This window comes from Podarcis filfolensis, assembly GCF_964270895.1.
Source record: "Podarcis filfolensis genome assembly, chromosome: 18".
Lineage (NCBI taxonomy): Eukaryota > Metazoa > Chordata > Lepidosauria > Squamata > Lacertidae > Podarcis > Podarcis filfolensis.
The window spans coordinates 5,509,849-5,529,857 of record NC_139622.1 but is presented as its reverse complement, the minus strand read 5'-3'; the positions used below and the strand labels follow the sequence as shown (position 1 = coordinate 5,529,857).

General features: G+C 46.5%; 1 protein-coding gene and 1 long non-coding RNA gene across 4 annotated transcripts in view; both read left to right on the top strand.

Annotated features, from left to right (window-relative positions):
• Window positions 1-3,826, top strand: part of LOC310753295 (scaffold attachment factor B2-like) — a 36,339-nt gene extending 32,513 nt beyond the window's left edge. For all 3 annotated transcript variants that reach the window (XM_083594427.1, XM_083594425.1, XM_083594426.1), the window contains 3 exons: window positions 744-856; window positions 2,894-2,960; window positions 3,448-3,826. In XM_083594427.1, the coding sequence (XP_083450553.1) occupies window positions 744-856; window positions 2,894-2,960; window positions 3,448-3,574 (307 nt within the window). In that variant the 3' untranslated portion in view covers window positions 3,575-3,826. The remainder of the gene's footprint in view (window positions 1-743; window positions 857-2,893; window positions 2,961-3,447) is intronic.
• Window positions 1-20,009, top strand: part of LOC310753654 — a 318,231-nt gene that overhangs the window by 65,946 nt on the left and 232,276 nt on the right. The gene's annotated exons all lie outside the window — the stretch shown is intronic.

Below are 20,009 nucleotides of genomic sequence, written 5' to 3'. Positions count from 1 at the left end.
GTGAGTTCTGTTTCGGGTGCCTGTGGAAAGCCTGCAGCACAGTCAAATATATCTGTACTCAGCCCTTCACTTAATTTTCCTTGATGCGATGATGGAGGTCTGTGTGTGAGTCAGCCAGGCTCGACGGAGCTGTCAGTTGCCCAGAAATCTCCATGTAGTTGGGGCTGCAGTTGGACACCCGCACTATAGTAGTAAAATGCGCTTGGCACCTGGGGAATTTTGAACGCTGCTAGTGTGCTGGGAAGTGGTGTGTGAATTCTCGTGTGCTTGGGCAGCACAGAACAGGCAACCTTGGTTTTCTAGCCCTCAGTAAGCCAGAAAAATCCAAGCAGTGTCTGGATGGTAGAGAACTGGGGTCTAAGGGCACAGGAGTGGTACTGCTATAGCCACCAGGAGATGCTTCTGGGAAGCCAACAAGTCATTGGAAGGAGACACAATGGCTCCCCTTTTGTTTTATCCCCAGCGCCTGGTACTCGGAGGTAGACTGCCTCTGAATGTTAAAATTGGATTTCACTAAACCATTTTAAATCTTAAGGCTGGCCTCTGCCCACACCCTAAGATCACCAGTGGAGGTCTTACGTTCTGTCATAAGGGAGCTGGACTTCCTCTTTGAGGTTCCCCTCCAGAGGTAACCTAAGTACACTGTCAAGGCAAGTCATATTTACGAGGAAATGTCACCAGCTTCCTTCCATGCTTGCTAACGGCACTCTTCTCTCTTTTGGGTGGGCGGCTCCCTCATCCAGAGACGGGCGCGACTGGGGAGATCACAGCCGCAAACTTGAAGGTCACCAAGACCGTTCCTGGCAGGGCAGCGTGGAAGAAGGGATCATCGGCCGGGAGCATGAAAGGTGGCAAGGTAAAAAAAAAATCAAAGCAAACTTTGCCGGGCGCTCCCCTCTCTACCTTCGAAATGTTTTGTTTCTAATAAGTACAGTTCAGCGGTGCATTTCAGAACCAAGGGCAAGGGTGGCACAGTCAGGAGAGCGAAGTGTTCCCTGGTGGGTTTCCCACTTCCTGAGGCTCAGCATGTCAATCAATCAAAATGTTTATTCGGCTTTACGCCCATCATGAAACACAACACAACAAAACAAATCAAATCAAATAAAACAGCGGACTCGTACAAGCCACAAGTAGTATAACACAGTTCACAACTCACAAGGACAGATATTAGCCATTCATAAGAAAAGTTTAAGATTAAGATTAAAAATTTTAGGCACTACACTAAACTCAATATCTGATGTCATTATAGAAAATTCTTATAACTATCAATAATCAACTAACATTCCATTCCGTCTCTTGTACGAGAGGACGGCTGTTAGGAATTTAGCAACCTGTAGGGTAATATAAGGATCCACATCTTGAAGAACCCAGGCAAGCTGTAGGTCTACTGATTTGTCAGCCATAGGCTAGATGCTCAGCATGTCTGATTCAGGCCTGTAATTGAAAAAAAGTTAATTGTAACAAGCCCCATTTGTAGGCATGCTGCTAATGGCTCCTAAGAGCTTAGGGCTGGAGTTGGGTGGTGATGTGTGTGGAGGAAAAACTTAAACACACTGCAGCGTTCCCCAAAAATAGACCAGAGGCAGTTGTACTTCATCCAGCAGAGTTTTACTACTGCTGAAGGCAAATGAGATAGTGGTCACAAATCCAATACATTCAGGATTGGCACATAAGAAACTCAGTTGCAGCAGACTTATCTTAAATTTAACTTACAGCTTATATAAACCTTAACACTACATACAGAACAGAACACTGCACCAGAACAAAGAAATAGAAAGAGGAAATGAGAAACCCAGGCTCCTCCGGCCCTGACTATTACAGTCAGCGTGACCTTGACAGAAAGGATAACAGAACCAGTTTCATCCAGCTGTACTCGGCTTCCCAGAAGGAATAACCCAGACAAGAACTTCCTGCCTGTTTCTTTCACAGAGAAAGAAACCACATAGAACACTCTTGAATTAAGCAGAATAGGAAAGACCTCTACACATCAGATCAATACTTTCTGTACTAAGAAATGCAAACTGACAGGTGGAAGACCCCCTTTCTAAATGCACAAAAGAGGCCCCAGGTTTAAAGGGCAGACAGCTGGTGATGAAAGACTCCCTGAGAGAGACCCTGGCCATCTGCTGGCCATCAGAGTCAGGCCACACTAGGCTAAATGGACAAATTAATCGACATAGGGCAGTTTCCTACATTCTCTTGGAGATGAAAGGAGATTGACCACAGGTGCAATAAGAGGGCTTTGTGAGCCAAACCTTGAACTGTGTGCAGAAGTCAGCCGGAAAGCCAGTGTGCAGAGAGCTTGAATACCAGAGCATCATCTTGGTTAGACATGGGAAGATTAAGGTTTGAATCCTTCCTCAGCCATAAAGCACACTGAGTGATCTTGGGCCTGTCGCAGTTTCATAGCGTAACCTAAGCACGAGAACCACAAATGCTGCCTTGGGGGTATAAAAGGTAAAGGGACCCCTGATCATTAGGTCCAGTCGTGGCTGACTCTGGGGTTGCGGCGCTCATCTCGCTTTACTGGCCGAGGGAGCCGGCGTACAGCTTCCGGGTCATGTGGCCAGCAGGACTAAGCCGCTTCTGGCAAAGCAGAGCAGCGCACGGAAATGCCGTTTACCTTCCCGCCGGAGCGGTACCTATTTATCTACTTGTACTTTGTGCTTTCGAACTGCTAGGTTGGCAGGAGCCTTGGGGGTATAGAAAAGCACAAATAAATGAAACATGGCAATGCAATCCTAATCATGTCTACCCAGAAGTCCTACTGAATTCAGGGTAAGGGCAAGGGTGGTTGGGACTGCAAGCATTTGTTAAAAAAATTAAACAATACAATAATTCCTTAGTGACGTGTTCCCTCCTGCCTCCCTGCCCCATTCTTTTCATTTCTTAGCTGGTGAGAGGAGTGCCCCTGCTCAGTCAGGGCCTGGCCATGTGATAAACAGAGGAGGAATGTCAGGGTAAGAGTTACTTGAAAGGGTTTTGCTGCTCCCCGCCCTGCAAAAACCCCACATTACTTCTGCCAAGAGTTTGAAGGGGCTTTGGATTGTGGTTGAAATATTTTAAGTGATACTTGTTCTCTTTGTTAGGTAATAGATAGGTTTGTGTGCACGTGCAAAAGACTTTGGGGTGGGTGACGATGACCCAGTGGCCTCTTAGCACGCATGCTTGGTCAGGAAAAATGTATGGATTAAGAAACTTGGAGACCATGATTTTAAAGACTGCCCTTTAAACAGTGGAATGGGGGGGTTCTTGGGTTGTTTTTATTTTTATTATGTAGTCTGTGTTTTTTATACATATTGGAATTTTATGTTGTGAACCGACCTGAGATCTGTGGGTATTGGGCGGTATATAAATTTAATAAAGAAATAAAGTTAATTAAGGAGGGTGCAGGGTGTTGCACTGAGCCCTTGAGCAGGAAGTCAACTTTCTGCTTCTTGTCCTCAGGCGCGGAGGGTTCGTGCAGGGTGCCGCCCCAGCTCCCGTGGCACAGGGAGCCAGTCTGCCAAGCAGTTTTGCCAGCCCAGATAGAACAAGCCGCCCCAGCGACCCTCGATTCACCCGGCGCTATTGAGGACTTTTTGCTTCTTCGCCACGACGCGGCAACTGCATCAAATTTTGATTCCTGGTCATCGCCTCGAACTTTTGCCAACTGAAACGAAACCACAGCGCCCTATCTTAAAGCTTGCGTATGACGTGAACTCAAGTGTGTGTTGTTGCCTCCCATCCCTCCCCCCCCAACATGTTCTTAGCAGGACACCACTCAGTTGTTTCGGAGGAAACATTCCATTTTCCATGAACAATAAATCTGTATTGCACTTGTGAAGTCTCTAACTCTGATTGGCTGAGCCGCCGCCATAGCTCAGAAGGTTCAGAGAGCTTTAGGAGTTTCTTCCCAGTCCAGCTTCTGTGAGGGCAGGGAAAGTAGTCGGTACGGTTGGGATTAAAACCTTGCATGGCACAGCAGTGAGGACTAGGGAGAAGTCTGGGAAGAGTGAAGGAGAGCTCAAGGGCAGAAGGAAGCTTGAGAATTAGAGGAGTGTTTTTTTTTTTATAAGATATTTATTAAAGTTTTAAAGGTTTATATAGAATAGAAAAAACAAAAAACAGAAACAGCAAAAATACATACAAAACACATACAACAACAAGTATAATTTCCATCCCTTATATTCATAAAACTTACTTTCCCGACCTCCTCATACCTCCCCTTTCTGTATTCCAATCTCTAATTAATTCAATTCAGCAAATCCTTCCCCTAATTCCTATATAATTTTTCTTGATTACATAATCATTACAGCTAAAAACCACTTAATTTCTGAATCAACATCGTTCTAACATTCAATAATTTTACAATGTTTCTTAAGATAGTCCTTAAATTTCTTCCAATCTTCTTCCGCCGTCTCTTTTCCCTGGTCTCGAATTCTGCCGGTCATTTCTGCCAGTCCCATATAATCTATAACCTTCATCTGCCATTCTTCCACGGTGGGTAGATCTTCTGTCTTCCAATACTTTGCGATGAGTATTCTTGCTGCTGTTGTAGCATACATAAAAAAATGTTCTGTCCTTCTTTGACACCAATTGGCCGACCATTCCCAGGAGAAAGGCCTCTGGTTTCTTCAGGAAGGTATATTTAAATACCTTTTTCATTTCATTATAAATCACTTCCCAGAAAGCCTTAGAGAATTAGAGGAGTGTTGAGGAACGCAGGACCCTGAATAAACTTTGCAGCCATTCAAGATCAGGAGAAGTTACCGTATTTTTTGCTCCATAAGACTCACTTTTTCCCTCCTAAAAAGTAAGGGGAAATGTGTGTGCGTCTTATGGAGTGAATGCAGGCTGCGCAGCTATCCCAGAAGCCAGAACAGCAAGAGGGATTGCTGCTTTCACTGCGCAGCGATCCCTCTTGCTGTTCTGGCTTCTGAGATTCAGAATATTTTTTTCCTTGTTTTCCTCCTCCAAAAACTAGGTGCGTCTTGTGGTCTGGTGCGTCTTATAGAGCGAAAAATACGGTACATCCCCTGTAGGGATTGGAGGAAACTGGTGGTTTCTAGCATTGCAGAATGTCAAGTCTTGGTTGGTGTGGTATGATGCCTATGTGAGGAAGAGAGAACGGGGAAAACAAACTTGTGAGAATATTCTTGGTTTTAACATAACCTCTTCCCTTTGGGATACCAGATGTAACGTCCTAGCTGTGAAAGCTCCAGGCCTCTGAAGCCTTTTCTGTGAGATGGTTCTAATTTTATTTATATCTGCTTCTGGAACTGGGGGCGGGGGACACACCGAGCCAGACCAGACCACTGTTTGGATTTGTTTTGCAAGCCTGTGTCCTCCTTGCCCCACCTGTACCCTACTTTGGAAGCTGCTTGCAATAATCAAAGTCTAAAATTCTCTGGGGAGGAAAAAAAATGAAGCTAGCAACAACAGAAATCTGAATCCTCAGGGAATGTGGAAGAGGTTTAAGCATGCTTTAAACAAAAAGTTGAAATCTCTTTTTAAAGAAAGTTTAGTGTTAGGCAGGTGGTCCTTTTCTGGAAAAGGAATGAAAGACGCATCCCAAATATTCTGTTATTTGCAAAAGGGTTTGCCTAGTGCTACACAAGACAGAACTGTGGTTTGACTAGGGTGTATTTGCTGGTAGTTTGCTGGTAATTTTGGTTGCATAAGTGCCTCTTCTGGTGCTCTGCTTGCAAGTAAAGCCTATGTGAGTGGGGAAGAATGCACAGAGCTCCCCGTCGCGCCCCCCTTTGCTTCCACCCTGGTTGCCTGGTCAGAGGGTGAAAGCCCGACGTGTGGAACTACCCGGTAGAGCCTCAGTGCATTATTTGGAACCCTGGATTATTTGGGTTCCAGACTGCACGGTGTGCCACCCTGAATTAGGGGAGGCTCCTTGCTTCGGACCACCATTCTACAGGAGGTTGAGGAGCAGTGCTTTGTGGATTTCCCCCACTCCTTGTTCGAGTGTACAAAATGGCTTTCTGAGTTCCCTTCCCCTGAGTCTGATCTAGCTTGGTCAGGGGAACCAACCCCCAGCTTAGTGAAGCCACAAGGGCAAGGGTTTTGACAGCACCTCCCCTGGGCAGCTAGCAACCCATACCCTCTGTTGCCTTTTCCACTCTTATCTTGGCTTGTCCTCTCCTCCCACCCCCACCCCATTTGCAAACCTGCCAGGAGGGATTCCCCATGCTTTAAAAATTCTCGGTAAGACTCCTCGTCTCCACTAAGCGCTTAATAATACACATATAAAAGTAGAATTGTCTGTGCTGTCGGATTACTTCTTAACTTGGTTACGACTTAACCTGTACGAGATTAAAAGCAAACCCCCAAATCCTAAACCTCTTTATGCTCCAATTCTCCACGTTAAGCGGAAGTGAAAAGTGGAGCCACTTGGAAGAAACAGGCGGTCAAAATGCACAAAAGGCCACTCTTGCAAAAAAAAAAAAATCACCTTGTGGCGTCTCAGGTGGAGGTGTGTGAAATGTGCAAAAGAAGGATTTTGGGTCTGTGTGTGTTGAGTGTTGCAATTTGTTGGGTTACATTTTTGACGGGTTAAAGTGCCTTCTCATTTGCAGCTTCTCATTTGCAGGGTGCTAACCCCCCGCTGCCCGCTTCTGATGCTGCGCATGTGTGTATGTTCCTGTTCCGATTCATGCGCATGGATGCTAGGGCCTGCCAGTGTGCGCAGCTTGCTACTTGGGATGCAGCTAGTGATGTTTATTTTTGAACTGCTGAGGGCAGCTTGTGGTGGAGAACCTGTGGGGCTCATTCCTCAAGTGGAGATTCAGCAGCAGAGAGGGTGAGAGCAAGGCGGAGGGGTGGTACAAAGAGAGATGGGGTGGCACGGGGGGGGGGGTTGGGGAGAGACAGACCACCCATCAGTAGCTGGGGCTTCCTAATAGACGCACACTTTGTGGGCCAACTGCCATTCATAGGGTGACAAGTCCACAAACCTATGCATGTTTACTTGGGATTACATACAACTGAATTCACTTATACTTTTTCTTTTTTTTACCAACAACCAAAACACAAACAGTGAAACCCCCCCCAGGCGACTGATACATTGGGTATACATAATCAACAATAACATATTCAAATCAACCGTATGTACAGTTTTATATACGTTAACACTCCTCCATCCACAAGGTTTATTTAACTTTTAACATTTTAATTGCCCCAAATTGTTCAAACCTACCCAAATAATTCAATATCTTCTCAAACCAATTCTCCCCTTTCTCACTGACCTTAAATGCTTTCATTCTGTGTATCTTCACAGTTAGATATTCTAAAATTATAATATCAGTTTTTTCCTCCGTTGGTTCACCCCTAGCTCTTCTGCATTTTTCCAATTACTCGCTATAACCTATCTGGCTGCAGTTACCATCAATTTTACCCATTTACATTCCTGTTTTGTTTTTAACTTGGTGCTACTCGACTAATAAGAACTATTAATTTAGCTATTCCCACCTTCCCACGATTCCCGATATTTCTATACCAATCTGTTTCCAAAATTCATTAACTAACGGACAATCCCACCACATATGACTGTACATTCCCATCACTCCACATTTCCTCCAACCCTCAATGGAAGCCCCAGAGGAAGAAGGCTCAGAGCCCAGGGGGCTGGTGGTGGGGCACTGAGGGGAGAGGGGAGGTGCTGGATGCTGAAGGGGCAGCAGGGTTTAGTGAGCAGGAGGAGCCGATGACAGGGAGCAGTTCAGACTTGGAGGCTGAAGCAGAGGCTGCTGAAGAATCCAGGAAGTCTCCCTTTCTTGCTGTGACAAACTCCACACAGCCCTGATAAAGTTCGGGAATGGATCTTTGAAAAAGACGCCTTTTTGGACTCCACTAAGATAAAAAACTCTGGGTTTTCCTACTGGTTCCCTCGAGTAAAAGCAGTCAAAATCTGTGCCAACTACTTGGTGGAGATCACTGATCCCACCCTTCGGAGAGCTTTTACTATGGCACGGTTCCAAACATTGCCAACTGCTTATTTGACTGGTAGATACACAAAAACCCCAGTAGAACACCGTTTATGTCCTTGCCTTATGAAAATTAAAGAGGATCTTACACATTACCTTCTCTATTGCCCCATTTACTCGGGCTTTAGAGACGCATTGCTGCAAATTATACCCAATTCTATAACCAGTCCTGAAGATAGAGTAAAATTTTTGTTAGTTGATGCAAACCCACGCATTACCCATGTGGTAGCGGTTTTTGTGATGAAGGCCATGAAAGCCAGGGAAAGATTTATGGACGACAGTGTAAAGACCCCTTCATCGTCTGTTTAACTCGTTGCTCGTTTTCCCTCCTTTTCTATTCTGTGGGAAGAAGGTTTTGTTGGCATAGTATGTAATGAATTTTAATATTTTTAAGTATTGTAGTGTTGATGTTTGTGTACAGGCATGGTCCTCACAATAAATGGTTTTGATTGATTGATTGATTGACAAACTCCACACACACACCCCTTGGTCTCCAAGAACGAGCAGAGTGATGAGAAGAGCAGAGACCAGAGGTGCTCATACGCAGTTTGAGGCTGCTTGGGAAACATCCGGGAGAGGAGGAGCCTTAGAAAGGGTGAAAGGCAGGGACCTTCTGTCCTGGCAACTGCCCCATACGGGCAAGACCTACTGGGAAGCACTGCGTCGTATGCCTGTTTCCTTGAATAAACAGTTACAGTAGCTTCACCAACAACCGGCTCTGCTTCTTCGTTGCTGCCCTGTGTCTGACTTCAGCCCTGACTCCTGGTGCTGGTGGGATTGACAGTCCTAAACATCATGGAGAGAGTTCCAGGTTTGGGAGGGCGGCAGAGGTGCGTTGGGAATAGCATACTGTGAATAGTCATTCCGAAAGCCCCCTTTGTTACTAGAATGAGTTGATGGAGCAAGAGGAAGCGGAGAAGCGCAAACCATTGGGATGGGCAGGGATCCGTGGTGGAAGACTTTGGTCAGCGGTGGTGGGGAGGGCAGTAAGTTGCAACCATTAAGAGCCTAGCAATAGTTCAGTATCCTGTTTTCCCTGTGGGAAGCATCCAAGCAGGAGCTCAGCATGGCAGCAACCTCCCAGCTAGAAGAAGAAGAAGAGTTTGGATTTGATATCCTGCCTTTCACTCCCTTTAAGGAGTCTCAAAGCGGCTAACATTCTCCTTTCCCTTCCTCCCCCACAACAAACACTCTGTGAGGTGAGTGGGGCGGAGAGACTTCAGAGAAGTGTGACTGGCCCAAGGTCACCCAGCAGCTGCATGTGGAGGAGCGGAGACGCGAACCCGGTTCCCCAGATTAGGAGTCTACCGCTCTTAACCGCTACACCACACTGGCTCTCTGGTCTTCATAAGTGTTCTGTTTTCATGAACATAATGGCTGGCAGCCATCAGTAGCTTTATCCTCTTCCAGATTCGTTGAAGGAGATGGGATCTCTCAGGTCACCTGGGCCGAAGCACAAAACGCAAAACAGTTGAGTTGTGGATGCTCATCTAGACAGGTAAAGGAGAAAGGTAGAAAGGTAAAGGACCCCTGGACAGTCAAAGGCGGCTATGGGGTTGTGGCGCTCCTCTCGCTTTCAGGACGAGGGAGCCGGTGTTTGTCCGCAGATGGAACACCGTGATGGAAACCAGAACGCACGGAAATGCTGTTTACCTTCCTGCCAGAGCGGTACCTATTTATCTACTTGCACTGGCATGCTTTCGAACTGCTAGGTTGGCAGGAGCTGGGACCGAGCAACAGGAGCTCACTCCGTCACAGGGATTCGAACTGCCGACCTTCTGATCGACAAACCCAAGAGGCTCAGTGGTTTAGACCATAGCGCTACCTTCACCCCCCTAATGAAGTCCAGAAGGGTCCACTCCCACAGAATGATCTGGACTAGGCTTTGAGGGTTTCTTTAATCTTGCATTTGCTCTGCTCCTAACTTAACGTCCCTCCCTGCTGCATCCATTGCAACAACCTCCCTGTTTTCATTTGCAAAATATTTAGCGGGGTGAGGGAAGCTTGAGATCGGGTGATCTCATCGACTCCTGAGATTCTTCCCGCCCCCTCCAGCTATTTCCAGACCCACCGCCAGATGTCAGTGTGGATTAACAAATCTGCTTCTTGACTTGCATATATCTTATCTTTTATTGCAAGGAGTGTTGCAATCTAATTCTCCCAGTCCCTCCCTCCCCCACCCTTTGCACAAATGAATTAAGCAGCTAAGCTGCTCCATCTAACTGCAAGAATAGCAGTCATTCAAGAAAGCTCCCCAAAGCGGTCAGAACGAGCGATGTAAGAGGCGTAAGCTTCTTAATTCATTCTCTGTTGCAGTCAAGGTAAAATACGCTGTCCTAATCTCCGTTCTACTTACTCCCCCCCCCTTTTATTCTATAGCACTTCAGTTAAAGCACTTTGATCATATTAGCTTGGCCATCTTACGCTATGGAGTTAGACCAATGTACTGTCCTCAGGTTTAAGACTCTGCGCTATGGTTTGGTTTGGTTAAGAAGGTAAACTGAAGTGCAGAGTGTTTGAGGATGGGTACATCTGCAGGGAAACCAAAATGCTTGTTTACAAAGCTATTGTACTATTAACATTATGGTATGCGTGTGAAACATGGACCACTTATAAACACCATCTCCAGCTCCTTGACAGATTCCATCAACGGTGTCTCTGAAAATTTTAACACATCACTTGGGAAGTCAGGCGAACTAATGCCAGTGTCCTGGAAGAAGCAAATATCACCAGTGTCGAAGCGATGAACTTCGTTGGACTGGCCATGTTGTGCGGATGCCTGATGATTACCTTCCAAAGCAACTACTCTATTATGAACTTAAAAATGGAAATCGTCATGCTGGTGGTCAACAAAAGACGTTTAAAGACTCTCTCAAGGCAAATCTTTAAAAATGTAGTATGTTGTTGTTGTTTAGTCGTTTAGTCGTGTCCGACTCTTCGTGACCCCCTGGACCAGAGCACTCCAGGCACTCCTGTCTTCCACTGCCTCCCGCAGTTTGGTCAAACTGATGTTCGTAGCTTCGAGAACACTGTCCCGCCATCTCGCCCTCTGTCGTCCCCTTCTCCTTGTGCCCTCCATCTTTCCCAGCACCAGGGTCTTTTCCAGGGAGTCTTCTCTTCTCCTGAGGTGGCCAAAGTATTGGAGCCTCAGCTTCAGGATCTGTCCTTCCAGTGAGCACTCAAGGCTGAGTTCCTTCAGAATGGAGAGGTTTGATCTTCTTGCAGTCCATGGGACTCTCAAGAGTCTCCTCCAGCACCAGAATTCAAAAGCATCCATTCTTTGGCGATCAGCCTTCTTTATGGTCCAGCTCCCACTTCCATACATCACTACTGGGAAAACCATAGCTTTAACTATACGGACCTTTGTAAAAAAATGTAGTATAAACACTGATAACTGGGAAACACTGACGTGCGAACGCTAGAATTGGAGAGCAGCCTTTACCAAAGGTGCCATGGACTTTGAAGACGCTCAAACTCAGGACTAAAGGGAGAAACATGCTAAGAGGAAGGCATGCTTGGAAAACTCTCATTGGGATCCACTGCTGCCCGGAAACCTATGTGCCCACTATGGAATGACGTGTGGATCCAGAATTGGCCTCCACAGTCCCTTACATACTCACGGTTAAGACTGTGTTAATGGAAGACAATCTTACTCGCCAAAGAAGAAGTTAGGAAAGTGTAAAAACACCGAATGTAGCAGAGGAATGTTGCTTCCTGATCATCTTGGGTCCTGTCCATACCTTACATAGCAGGACAGAGCCTCCGAAGTCCACATCCCCAGCCTGTTTGCACTCCTGTCTCAGCGACGACTACGCAGGCTTGTTCCTGTCCACAGAATGGAAGAGGGCAAGATCCCCAAAGGACGTGCCCTACTGGGAGGCCCTCAGGCAGACCAACTCTGTGCTACAAAGATGTCTGCAGACATGATATGAAGCCTAGCAATGTCAATCCTGCTGTGCTGGAATCCCTTGCCAGCCGGCCGCAGTGCCTAGACTCAGACGGTCAGGTTGTGCATCAGTGACCCGAATGACCACTGAGAGGGAGCGCAGAGAGGAGAAACGCCGCGGTGCATCTGCAGCGGTACCACCAGACTGCCCCAGCTGCAACAAAACATGTCTCTCCCATATCGGTCTCTCCCTACACAGCAGGCACTGTAACCTTAAAAAGGGTAAAGGGACCCTCTGACCATTAGGTCCAGTCATGGCTGACTCTGGGGTTGTGGCGCTCATCTTGCTTTACTGGCCGAGGGAGCCGGCATACAGCTTCTGGGTCATGTGGCCAGCAGGACTGAGCCGCTTCTGGCGGACCAGAGCAGCACACGGAAACGCTGTTTACCTTCCCGCTGGATCGGTACCTATTTATCTACTTGCACTTTGACGTGCTTTCGAACTGCTTGGTGGGCAGGAGCAGGGACTGAGCAACGGGAGCTCACTCCGTCGCAGGGATTCGAACCGCCAACCTTTCCAACTCCAATTCTATGACCCTAAGGTTGCAGGGGACGCGGGTGGCGCTGTGGGTTAAACCACAGAGCCCGTGTTGACAGTCCTGATCCCGTATAGGAGGCTCTGCTATTTTAGGTGGCTCTTGTTTTTAGTGATATATGTGCTATATTTGATAAACCATGGGTTTTTTATCGTTAGCTACCTTGGAGGGCCTTGTGGGGCTAAGAAATGTGGGAGGCAGATCTAGGCGAAATTTTAAAAAATATAAACAGGCCCCAACAACGCTCTGTCGGTGTTGACAATTGTTGACTATTTTTATACAGCAGCTTTAAACTCAGTTTTGCACTTGCTGACAACTGTTTTAATTGGATTTTTTTGGGCATTATTATCATTATTTTTACATTTGACTCGTGAACCTGTTTGGAAAGGTTGTTGATAGATGCGGTAAATGAATTTAAACGAAAGCAGGCTTGCTTGACAAGGTGCCATCCGAAGGGTGTGGGAGATTGCCGGGTTTATTCCTGGCTCAGTCTGCCTGGATTTGGGGGCCTCCTGACTTAAGGGGTGAGGCCTGGGAGGCAAGGGGTGGAGCCTCACACCTGCCAATCACCGCCAGTCACCTGCCAGTTGCTTTTGCCAGTGCAGTTGTCCCTGCTCCTGCCAACCTAGCAGTTCGAAAGCACGTCAAAGTGCAAGTAGATAAATAGGTACCACTCCGGTGTGAAGGTAAACGGCGTTTCCGTGCGCTGCTCTGGTCCGCCAGAAGCGGCTTAATCCTGCTGGCCACATGACCCGGAAGCTGTATGCCGGCTCCCTCAGCCAGTAAAGCGAGATGAGCGCCACAACCCCAGAGTCGGCCACGACTGGACCTAACGGTTAGGGGTCCCTTTACCTTTACCGTTACTATTTCAGACACATGGTTCATATATTTAGATATATGTGCATTTATGAATATTTGTTCTACATTTGAGACCTTAAAATTCTTATAACGTTACTCCGACTGTCAGCAGCTCTCCACAGAAGCCGGACGGCAAGCTTTTTTTCTGCTGCTCTGAAGTGTAGGCCCCGAGTCAACAGATCCAAATGACAATAAATGCAATTCCCACTAAACCTTGGGAAGAACATTCTGACGGTAAGAGCCATTTGACAGGCGACTTCGGAAGGTGGTGGTCTTCTCCTTCGTCGGAGTCCAGCTGGTCAGGGATTCTTGAGCTCTGTGACCCCTCCAATTGGGGTTGGGCTAGATGACCCCACGGTGTCCCTTCCAACTCCACAAGTCTAGGATTCCACTTTAGCGTCACCTCCACCCTGCGGGCCGATGTGTGGCTCAGGGAGGGCTCCCGCCCCCTCCCGCCCCCTCCTTGCCCTTTCCAGGACTTGGAGATGAAGAATGAGAAAAAAATGGGGTATCGAGACGGCGCCTTTATTAATATTGATGTGGTGTCCCCCCCCCCCCGAGATATCGGTGTGTTATCTCTAGCCAGCTGCCTCCTTTTTAAATTGCTTCCCTTGTTTTCCTAATGTATGCTCCCCCTGCGATGCTCAGACCCATCTCTTGTTTGTCTTCCTGAAGGGGAAAAAGCATTAAGTCAATAAGGTTGGATTTGATTTGTAAATAATGCCCAGGCACAGTGTGGGGAGAGAGAGGTTCAGTTGCACTAATGTGAGGCTCGTCCTTCTGATTCTGAAGCAGGCTGGGGACTCACAGTGTGTGTGTGTGTGGTGTGTGTGTGTGTGTGTGTGTGTGTGTGAGAGAGAGAGAGAGAGAGAGAGAGAGAGAGAGAGAGAGAGAGAGAGAAATGGAACATCCATATCTATTGTCGTTGTTGTTGTTTAGTGGTTTAGTCGTGTCCGACTCTTTGTGACCCCCTGGACCAGAGCACGCCAGGCACTCCTGTCTTCCACTGCCTCCCGCAGTTTGGTCAAACTCATGTTTGTAGCTTTGAGAACACTGTCCCACCATCTCGTCCTCTGTCGTCCCCTTCTCCTTGTGCCCTCCATCTTTCCCAACATCAGGGTCTTTTCCAGGGAGTCCTCTCTTCTCATGAGGTGGCCAAAGTCTTGGAGCCTCAGCTTCAGGATCTGTCCTTCCAGTGAGCGCTCAGGGCTGATTTCCTTCAGAATGGAGACGTTTGATCTTCTTGCAGTCCATGGGACTCTCAAGAGTCTCCTCCAGCACCAGAATTCAAAAGCATCAATTCTTTGGTGATCAGCCTTCTTTATGGTCCAGCTCTCACTTCCACACATCACTACTGGGAAAACCATAGCTTTAACTATATGGACCTTTGTTGGCAAGGTGATGTCTCTGCTTTTTAAGATGCTGTCTAGGTTTGTCATCATTTTTCTCCCAAGAAGCAGGCGTCTTTTAATTTCGTGACTGCTGTCACCATCTGCAGTGATCATGGAGCCCAAGAAAATAAAATCTCTCACTGCCTCCATTTCTTCCCCTTCTAGGGAGAGTCTATCTCAGAGTGTCACATGCAGTGGCAAAGAACTGGCCTGTATCCCTGGCCATTGGTCCTTCTGGCTGGGGCTGATTGGAGATCAACAACCTGGGTTGATGCTGGGGAAAACTTTGGAAAAGCGATTTGAAATTTTACAGCATGCTATTCTTTGAAGGAAATCTTTTCTTAAGCAAATTAGCCCTGAGTGCTCACAGGAAGGACAGATACTGAAGCTGAGACTCTAATACTTTGGCCACCTCATGAGAAGAGAAGACTCCCTGGAAAAGACCCTGATGTTGGGAAAGATGGAGGGAACAAGGAGAAGGGAACGACGGAGGACGAGATGGTGGGACAGTGTTCTCGAAGCTACGAACATGAGTTTGACCAAACTGCGGGAGGCAGTGGAAGACAGGAGTGCCTGGCGTGCTCTGGTCCAGGGGGTCACGAAGAGTCGGACACGACTAAACAACTAAACAACAACAACGTTCTTTGAAGGGAAACTACTTGAAAATGATTGACAGGTGGTATTTAACTCCCGAGTAGGCTTGCTAAGATGTATAAGACTGATTCAGATAAGTGCTAGAGATGCAAGGAAGTGGAGGGGACATTCTTTCAACATGTGGTGGACTTGTAAAAGGGTAAAAGAGTATTGGGAAATGATATATAATGAATTGAAAAAAAAATGTTTAAAAGTACTTTCCCAAAAAGCAAGCAAAGCAGAGTAGTTTTCGTTGGGGATAATTCACACTGACATTTCCAGGTGTCAAAAAAAGGTTATTTATGTATGCCACTACTGCAGCCCATGTTTTGTTAACCCCAAAATGGAAAATGAGCAAGGACCAAAGAAGAATGGCAATTTAAAGTTGACGAAATATGCTTCTCTCGTTTTCCATTTTTGGCCAGCAAAACATGGGCCACAGTTGTTGCATACGTAAATAACCTTTTCTGACACCTGGGAATGTCAGTCCGAATTATCCCCAACAGAAAGGTTTATTGTGGAAAGTAATTACAAACAGTTTTTTCAATTCATTATAAATCAGTTCCCAATACTCTTTTACCCATCCACCAAATATGAAAGAAAATGACTATTTAAGGCATCTAGTCCATGTTAATGTCCACCTTCTTTACTTTCTGTCAAACCATATTTCTTTTTAGTATTGCTGTCTCATTCGCTTCTTCCTCCCATGAAAAGTCCAAGGGGGAATCCCAGTTTATTATTATTATTATTAAGGATTACCTCCGTTAATTCCCATCACCAGCCATCGCTCGGCTTCACTGAATGCCCACAAGTTATGAGAGAGGGAGAAATAAAATTCCGTTATCAGTTTTTGCTGCCCCCATATTTAAGATCTCGCTGTTGGGGCTTCGGATTTCTCTATCAGAAAACAACCCTGTAGAAAGGAGCCCTCTCCATTTGTGCCCCCAGCCTTGCCCCCATTTTCCCATTGAGAAATAGCTGTTGGCAACTCTGACCCCTCCCCAGTGAGCAATCGAGGGATTCCTGGGGATTCCCCTGAAACCATTTTTTTAAAGATCCAGGTTCATGCACATCCTCGCAGTTAACCTGCAAAGAGGCGTCAGAACTTCCTGACATAATTGCTTGGGACAGATAATAAAAAGTCCTTAGGCAAAACGAAGGCAGTTAATATACCGACCGAGTCGAAACCCAACCCCCCCCTTCCTTTGGCTACCCTCTTGCTTTTTAATAATGGTTTAATGAAAAATTCAAAATTAATTGGAACTGGCGTTCGGAGATCGCACAGGGGCTTGGGAGCCTTAATATTTCAAGGCTGCGCTTGGCTGTGGTGAATCACAGGGTCGCAGAATCGGAAGTGAACCCCGAGGGTCATCTAGTCCAACCCCCTGCCGTGCAGGAAACCTCAACACGCGGTCCCCTGTCCAATTTGAAACCGCACAGGACCCTGCTTAGCTTTGCAATAGCGCCAGCGGTCTTATTGCTGCACCGCCGGGGAGACAAGTAAGGTGGTGGAGCGTTCAGGAATTCGGAGAACCTGTTGAGCTTTCTGAGTGCATTGAAACAGCTTCGTGGCAGAAATCCAACAGGTGCTGTTTCCTCCAGCATGCACTCATTTGCCATGTTTTAGTTATTCATTTAGGGACGCGGGTGGCGCTGTGGGTTAAACCACAGAGCCTAGGACTGGCCGATCAGAAGGTCGGCGGTTCGAATCCCCATGACGGGGTGAGCTCCTGTTGCTCGGTCCCAGCTCCTGCCAACCCAGCAGTTCGAAAGCATGTCAAAGTGCAAGTAGATAAATAGGTACCACTCTAGCGGGAAGGTAAACGGTGTTTCCGTGCGCTGCTCTGGTCCTCCAGAAGCGGCTCAGTCCTGCTGGCCACATGACCTGGAAGCTGCATGCCGGCTCCCTCGGCCAATAAAGCGAGATGAGCGCCACAATCCCAGAGTCGTCCGCGACTGGACCTAACAGTCAGGGGTCCCTTTACCTTTAAGTTATTAATTTATTGCATTAATGCCTCCCTCCTTTCCTCCAAGGAGCTCAAGGCGGTATAAATGGTTCTCCTTCTCCTCATTCAATCCCCACAACAAAGCTGCAGAGTAGCGGTAGTTTAAGCTGAGAGTGAGATTCATGCCTCAGTGGAAGAGTTGAACCCAGCTCTCCAGGTCCTAGTCCGACCCTCTGACCGCCACTGGCTTTATCTCTTGCTTCTCTTCTGAGGCGCTGCCTGAGGCGGTCGTCTCAACTTACATCATGGGTGGGTGGCCCATCCCTAGCCGTTGGCCTGATCCAACAGGCTAGTCTTATGTCCTTAGTCTCCACCAGGCCTACAAAGAGCTATCTGAAGACACTTTGCCCAGAACACCCACAAACCTGCAGCCAGCTTCGCATTTCGCCTCCCTCCTTCTGTTTCTCTGCTGCCAGTCTTATTTTGTGTTATGTACTGAGTTGAATAGGATCCAAACTGCAGCAGTCTGATTGGTCCTAGAACAATAGGATCCAAAAGGCAGCAGTCTGATTGGTCCTAGAACAATAGGATTCAGAATGCAGCAGTCTGGTTGGTCCTAGAAGAATGCAGCAGTATGATTGGTTGGCAGGAACCACCCAATCATGCTCCAGATAGAAGTGAATCCACAACCTGATTGGCTTACAGTAGAATTCCGGAATTAGCCAATCATGTGCAGCGCATTATGTAAATAATGTATATAAAGCAGATACCTTGAGGGGACTTTCATTCATTCCTCCTCACCACTATGAGCTGAATAAAGAGCATGAAATCACTTTGCGACTCTGAGTATATTTCATTTTGTAAGCTCCTTGGGTGCAGAGCCCTGCCTACATATCCTGTCTACATTGGCGGCACAGTGTAAAGCAAATCGATGGCAAAAATCGCGCCTCTGTGGAGGTGCCCTTCCGAGATGCTTTCGGAAACCTGGGTTTCTTACCTGAAGGGAAAACGGCAACCTCTTTTAACAGTTCCTCCGTGTTTGTTGCATATTTCGGAAGCGCAGCCAAACTAAAAAAAGCCTTCGCAGCGTAAGACAAGGGTGCCCTTCCTTTCACAGCCTCGCCGCTGAAGAATGTTCAGAAATCTATCTTTGTATTGTTGTAGCTTTAGCAGGGAGTCTGTTTATCCCCAAGGTTTCGCCCTTGATGAAGAGAACAGATTATTTCGCCTACTGTGTTTGGTGTCTGTGAAATATTACGGGGATTGCGTTTGCTTCCCAATTTTTGCCACTTGCAACTACAGATCCTCTGTGTTGTTATCCAGCTAAGTTTTCCTCAGGGTAAAACCCACAGAGTAAGTTAGTCCGATTCATTTCAGTCGGGTCAGCTCCAAATACAGTGTGATGAGTTAGAGTCTAGGACCTGGGAGAGACCTGGGTTCAAATTCCAATTGGTCCTGAAGCTCATAGAGTGACCTTGGAGTCATTGGCTCTCAGCTTAGCCCACCTCACAGGGTTGTTGTGAGAATAACATGAGAACCGTGGGACTTCAGGATGGGGGGGCGGAACCCTGTGGCTCTCCAGATCTTGCTGGACTCCAGCCCCATCAGCCTGAGCCAACAGTTACTGATGATGGGATTTGGAGTCCTGCAACATCCCAAACCCATTACAGTGGTGCCTCGCAAGATGAAATTAATTCGTTCCGCGAATTTTTTCATCTAGCGAATTTTTCGTCTTGCGAAGCACGAAATCCCATAGGAATGCATTGAAAATCAATTAATGCGTTCCTACGGTCAAAAAAAGTCCAAACAAAGCCAAATTTGGTACAACAAGAGCTTATTAAGTGCTCTTTAAAGTCACACATACTGTAAAGAGCATTTCAAAATTCAAACCCAGAATTTTTTTTAAAAAACAGCAGAGTGGCCCAATGGTCACAGAAAATCATAAAAATGCAGAAAAAAACACACAAGCTTCCAGATTCTTGCAAACCCCTCCCCAACACCAAGTCCTTGAATTCCAAACACCCCAACCCAAAATCCAAAACCCCCCCAAAAAGTTTTAAAAGCTTAACTTACCAAATGGCTGCAAAAGAAGTTTTGGAAAAGCTTCAAAAATCACCAAAGTCTTTAAAAACCTCAAAAAAGGCTACTATGTACACTGCGTTCTATGAGTTGCTCCTCGAAGTCAAGTCGCAACTGTATTAACGGTGTTAAGAAAAAGGAAACAAACTTGCAAGACGTTTTCGTCTTGCGAAGCAAGCCCATAGGGAAATTCGTCTTGCGAAGCAGCTCAAAAAACGGAAAACCCTTTCGTCTAGTGAGTTTTCCGTCTTGCGAGGCATTCGTCTTACGGGGCACCACTGTAGATTCAAAATAGATGAAAGGAGATTCTGATTCAACATCAGGAAGAACTTTCTGTTGTTGTTTTTCCCCCCAAAATATTATTCATTTTATAACACAAATAAACAACACAAACAACAAACAATACAAACAAATTCTTGTCTTGTCCTTATTTTTTCTAAACATTGTTAGGTGGGCTTCCCCAAGTCCCCCCTATCTGATTTTCATTTTACCTCATCTTTAGCAGTTTACATATATCATAATTACTAACCGTTTTTTTAAAAAATCACGCTTACTTTAACCATAAAAATCTTCACATTTTATCACTTGCAGATAATACTATTTTAAAATACACTATCTTCCACTTCTAACCATACAGCCTATAT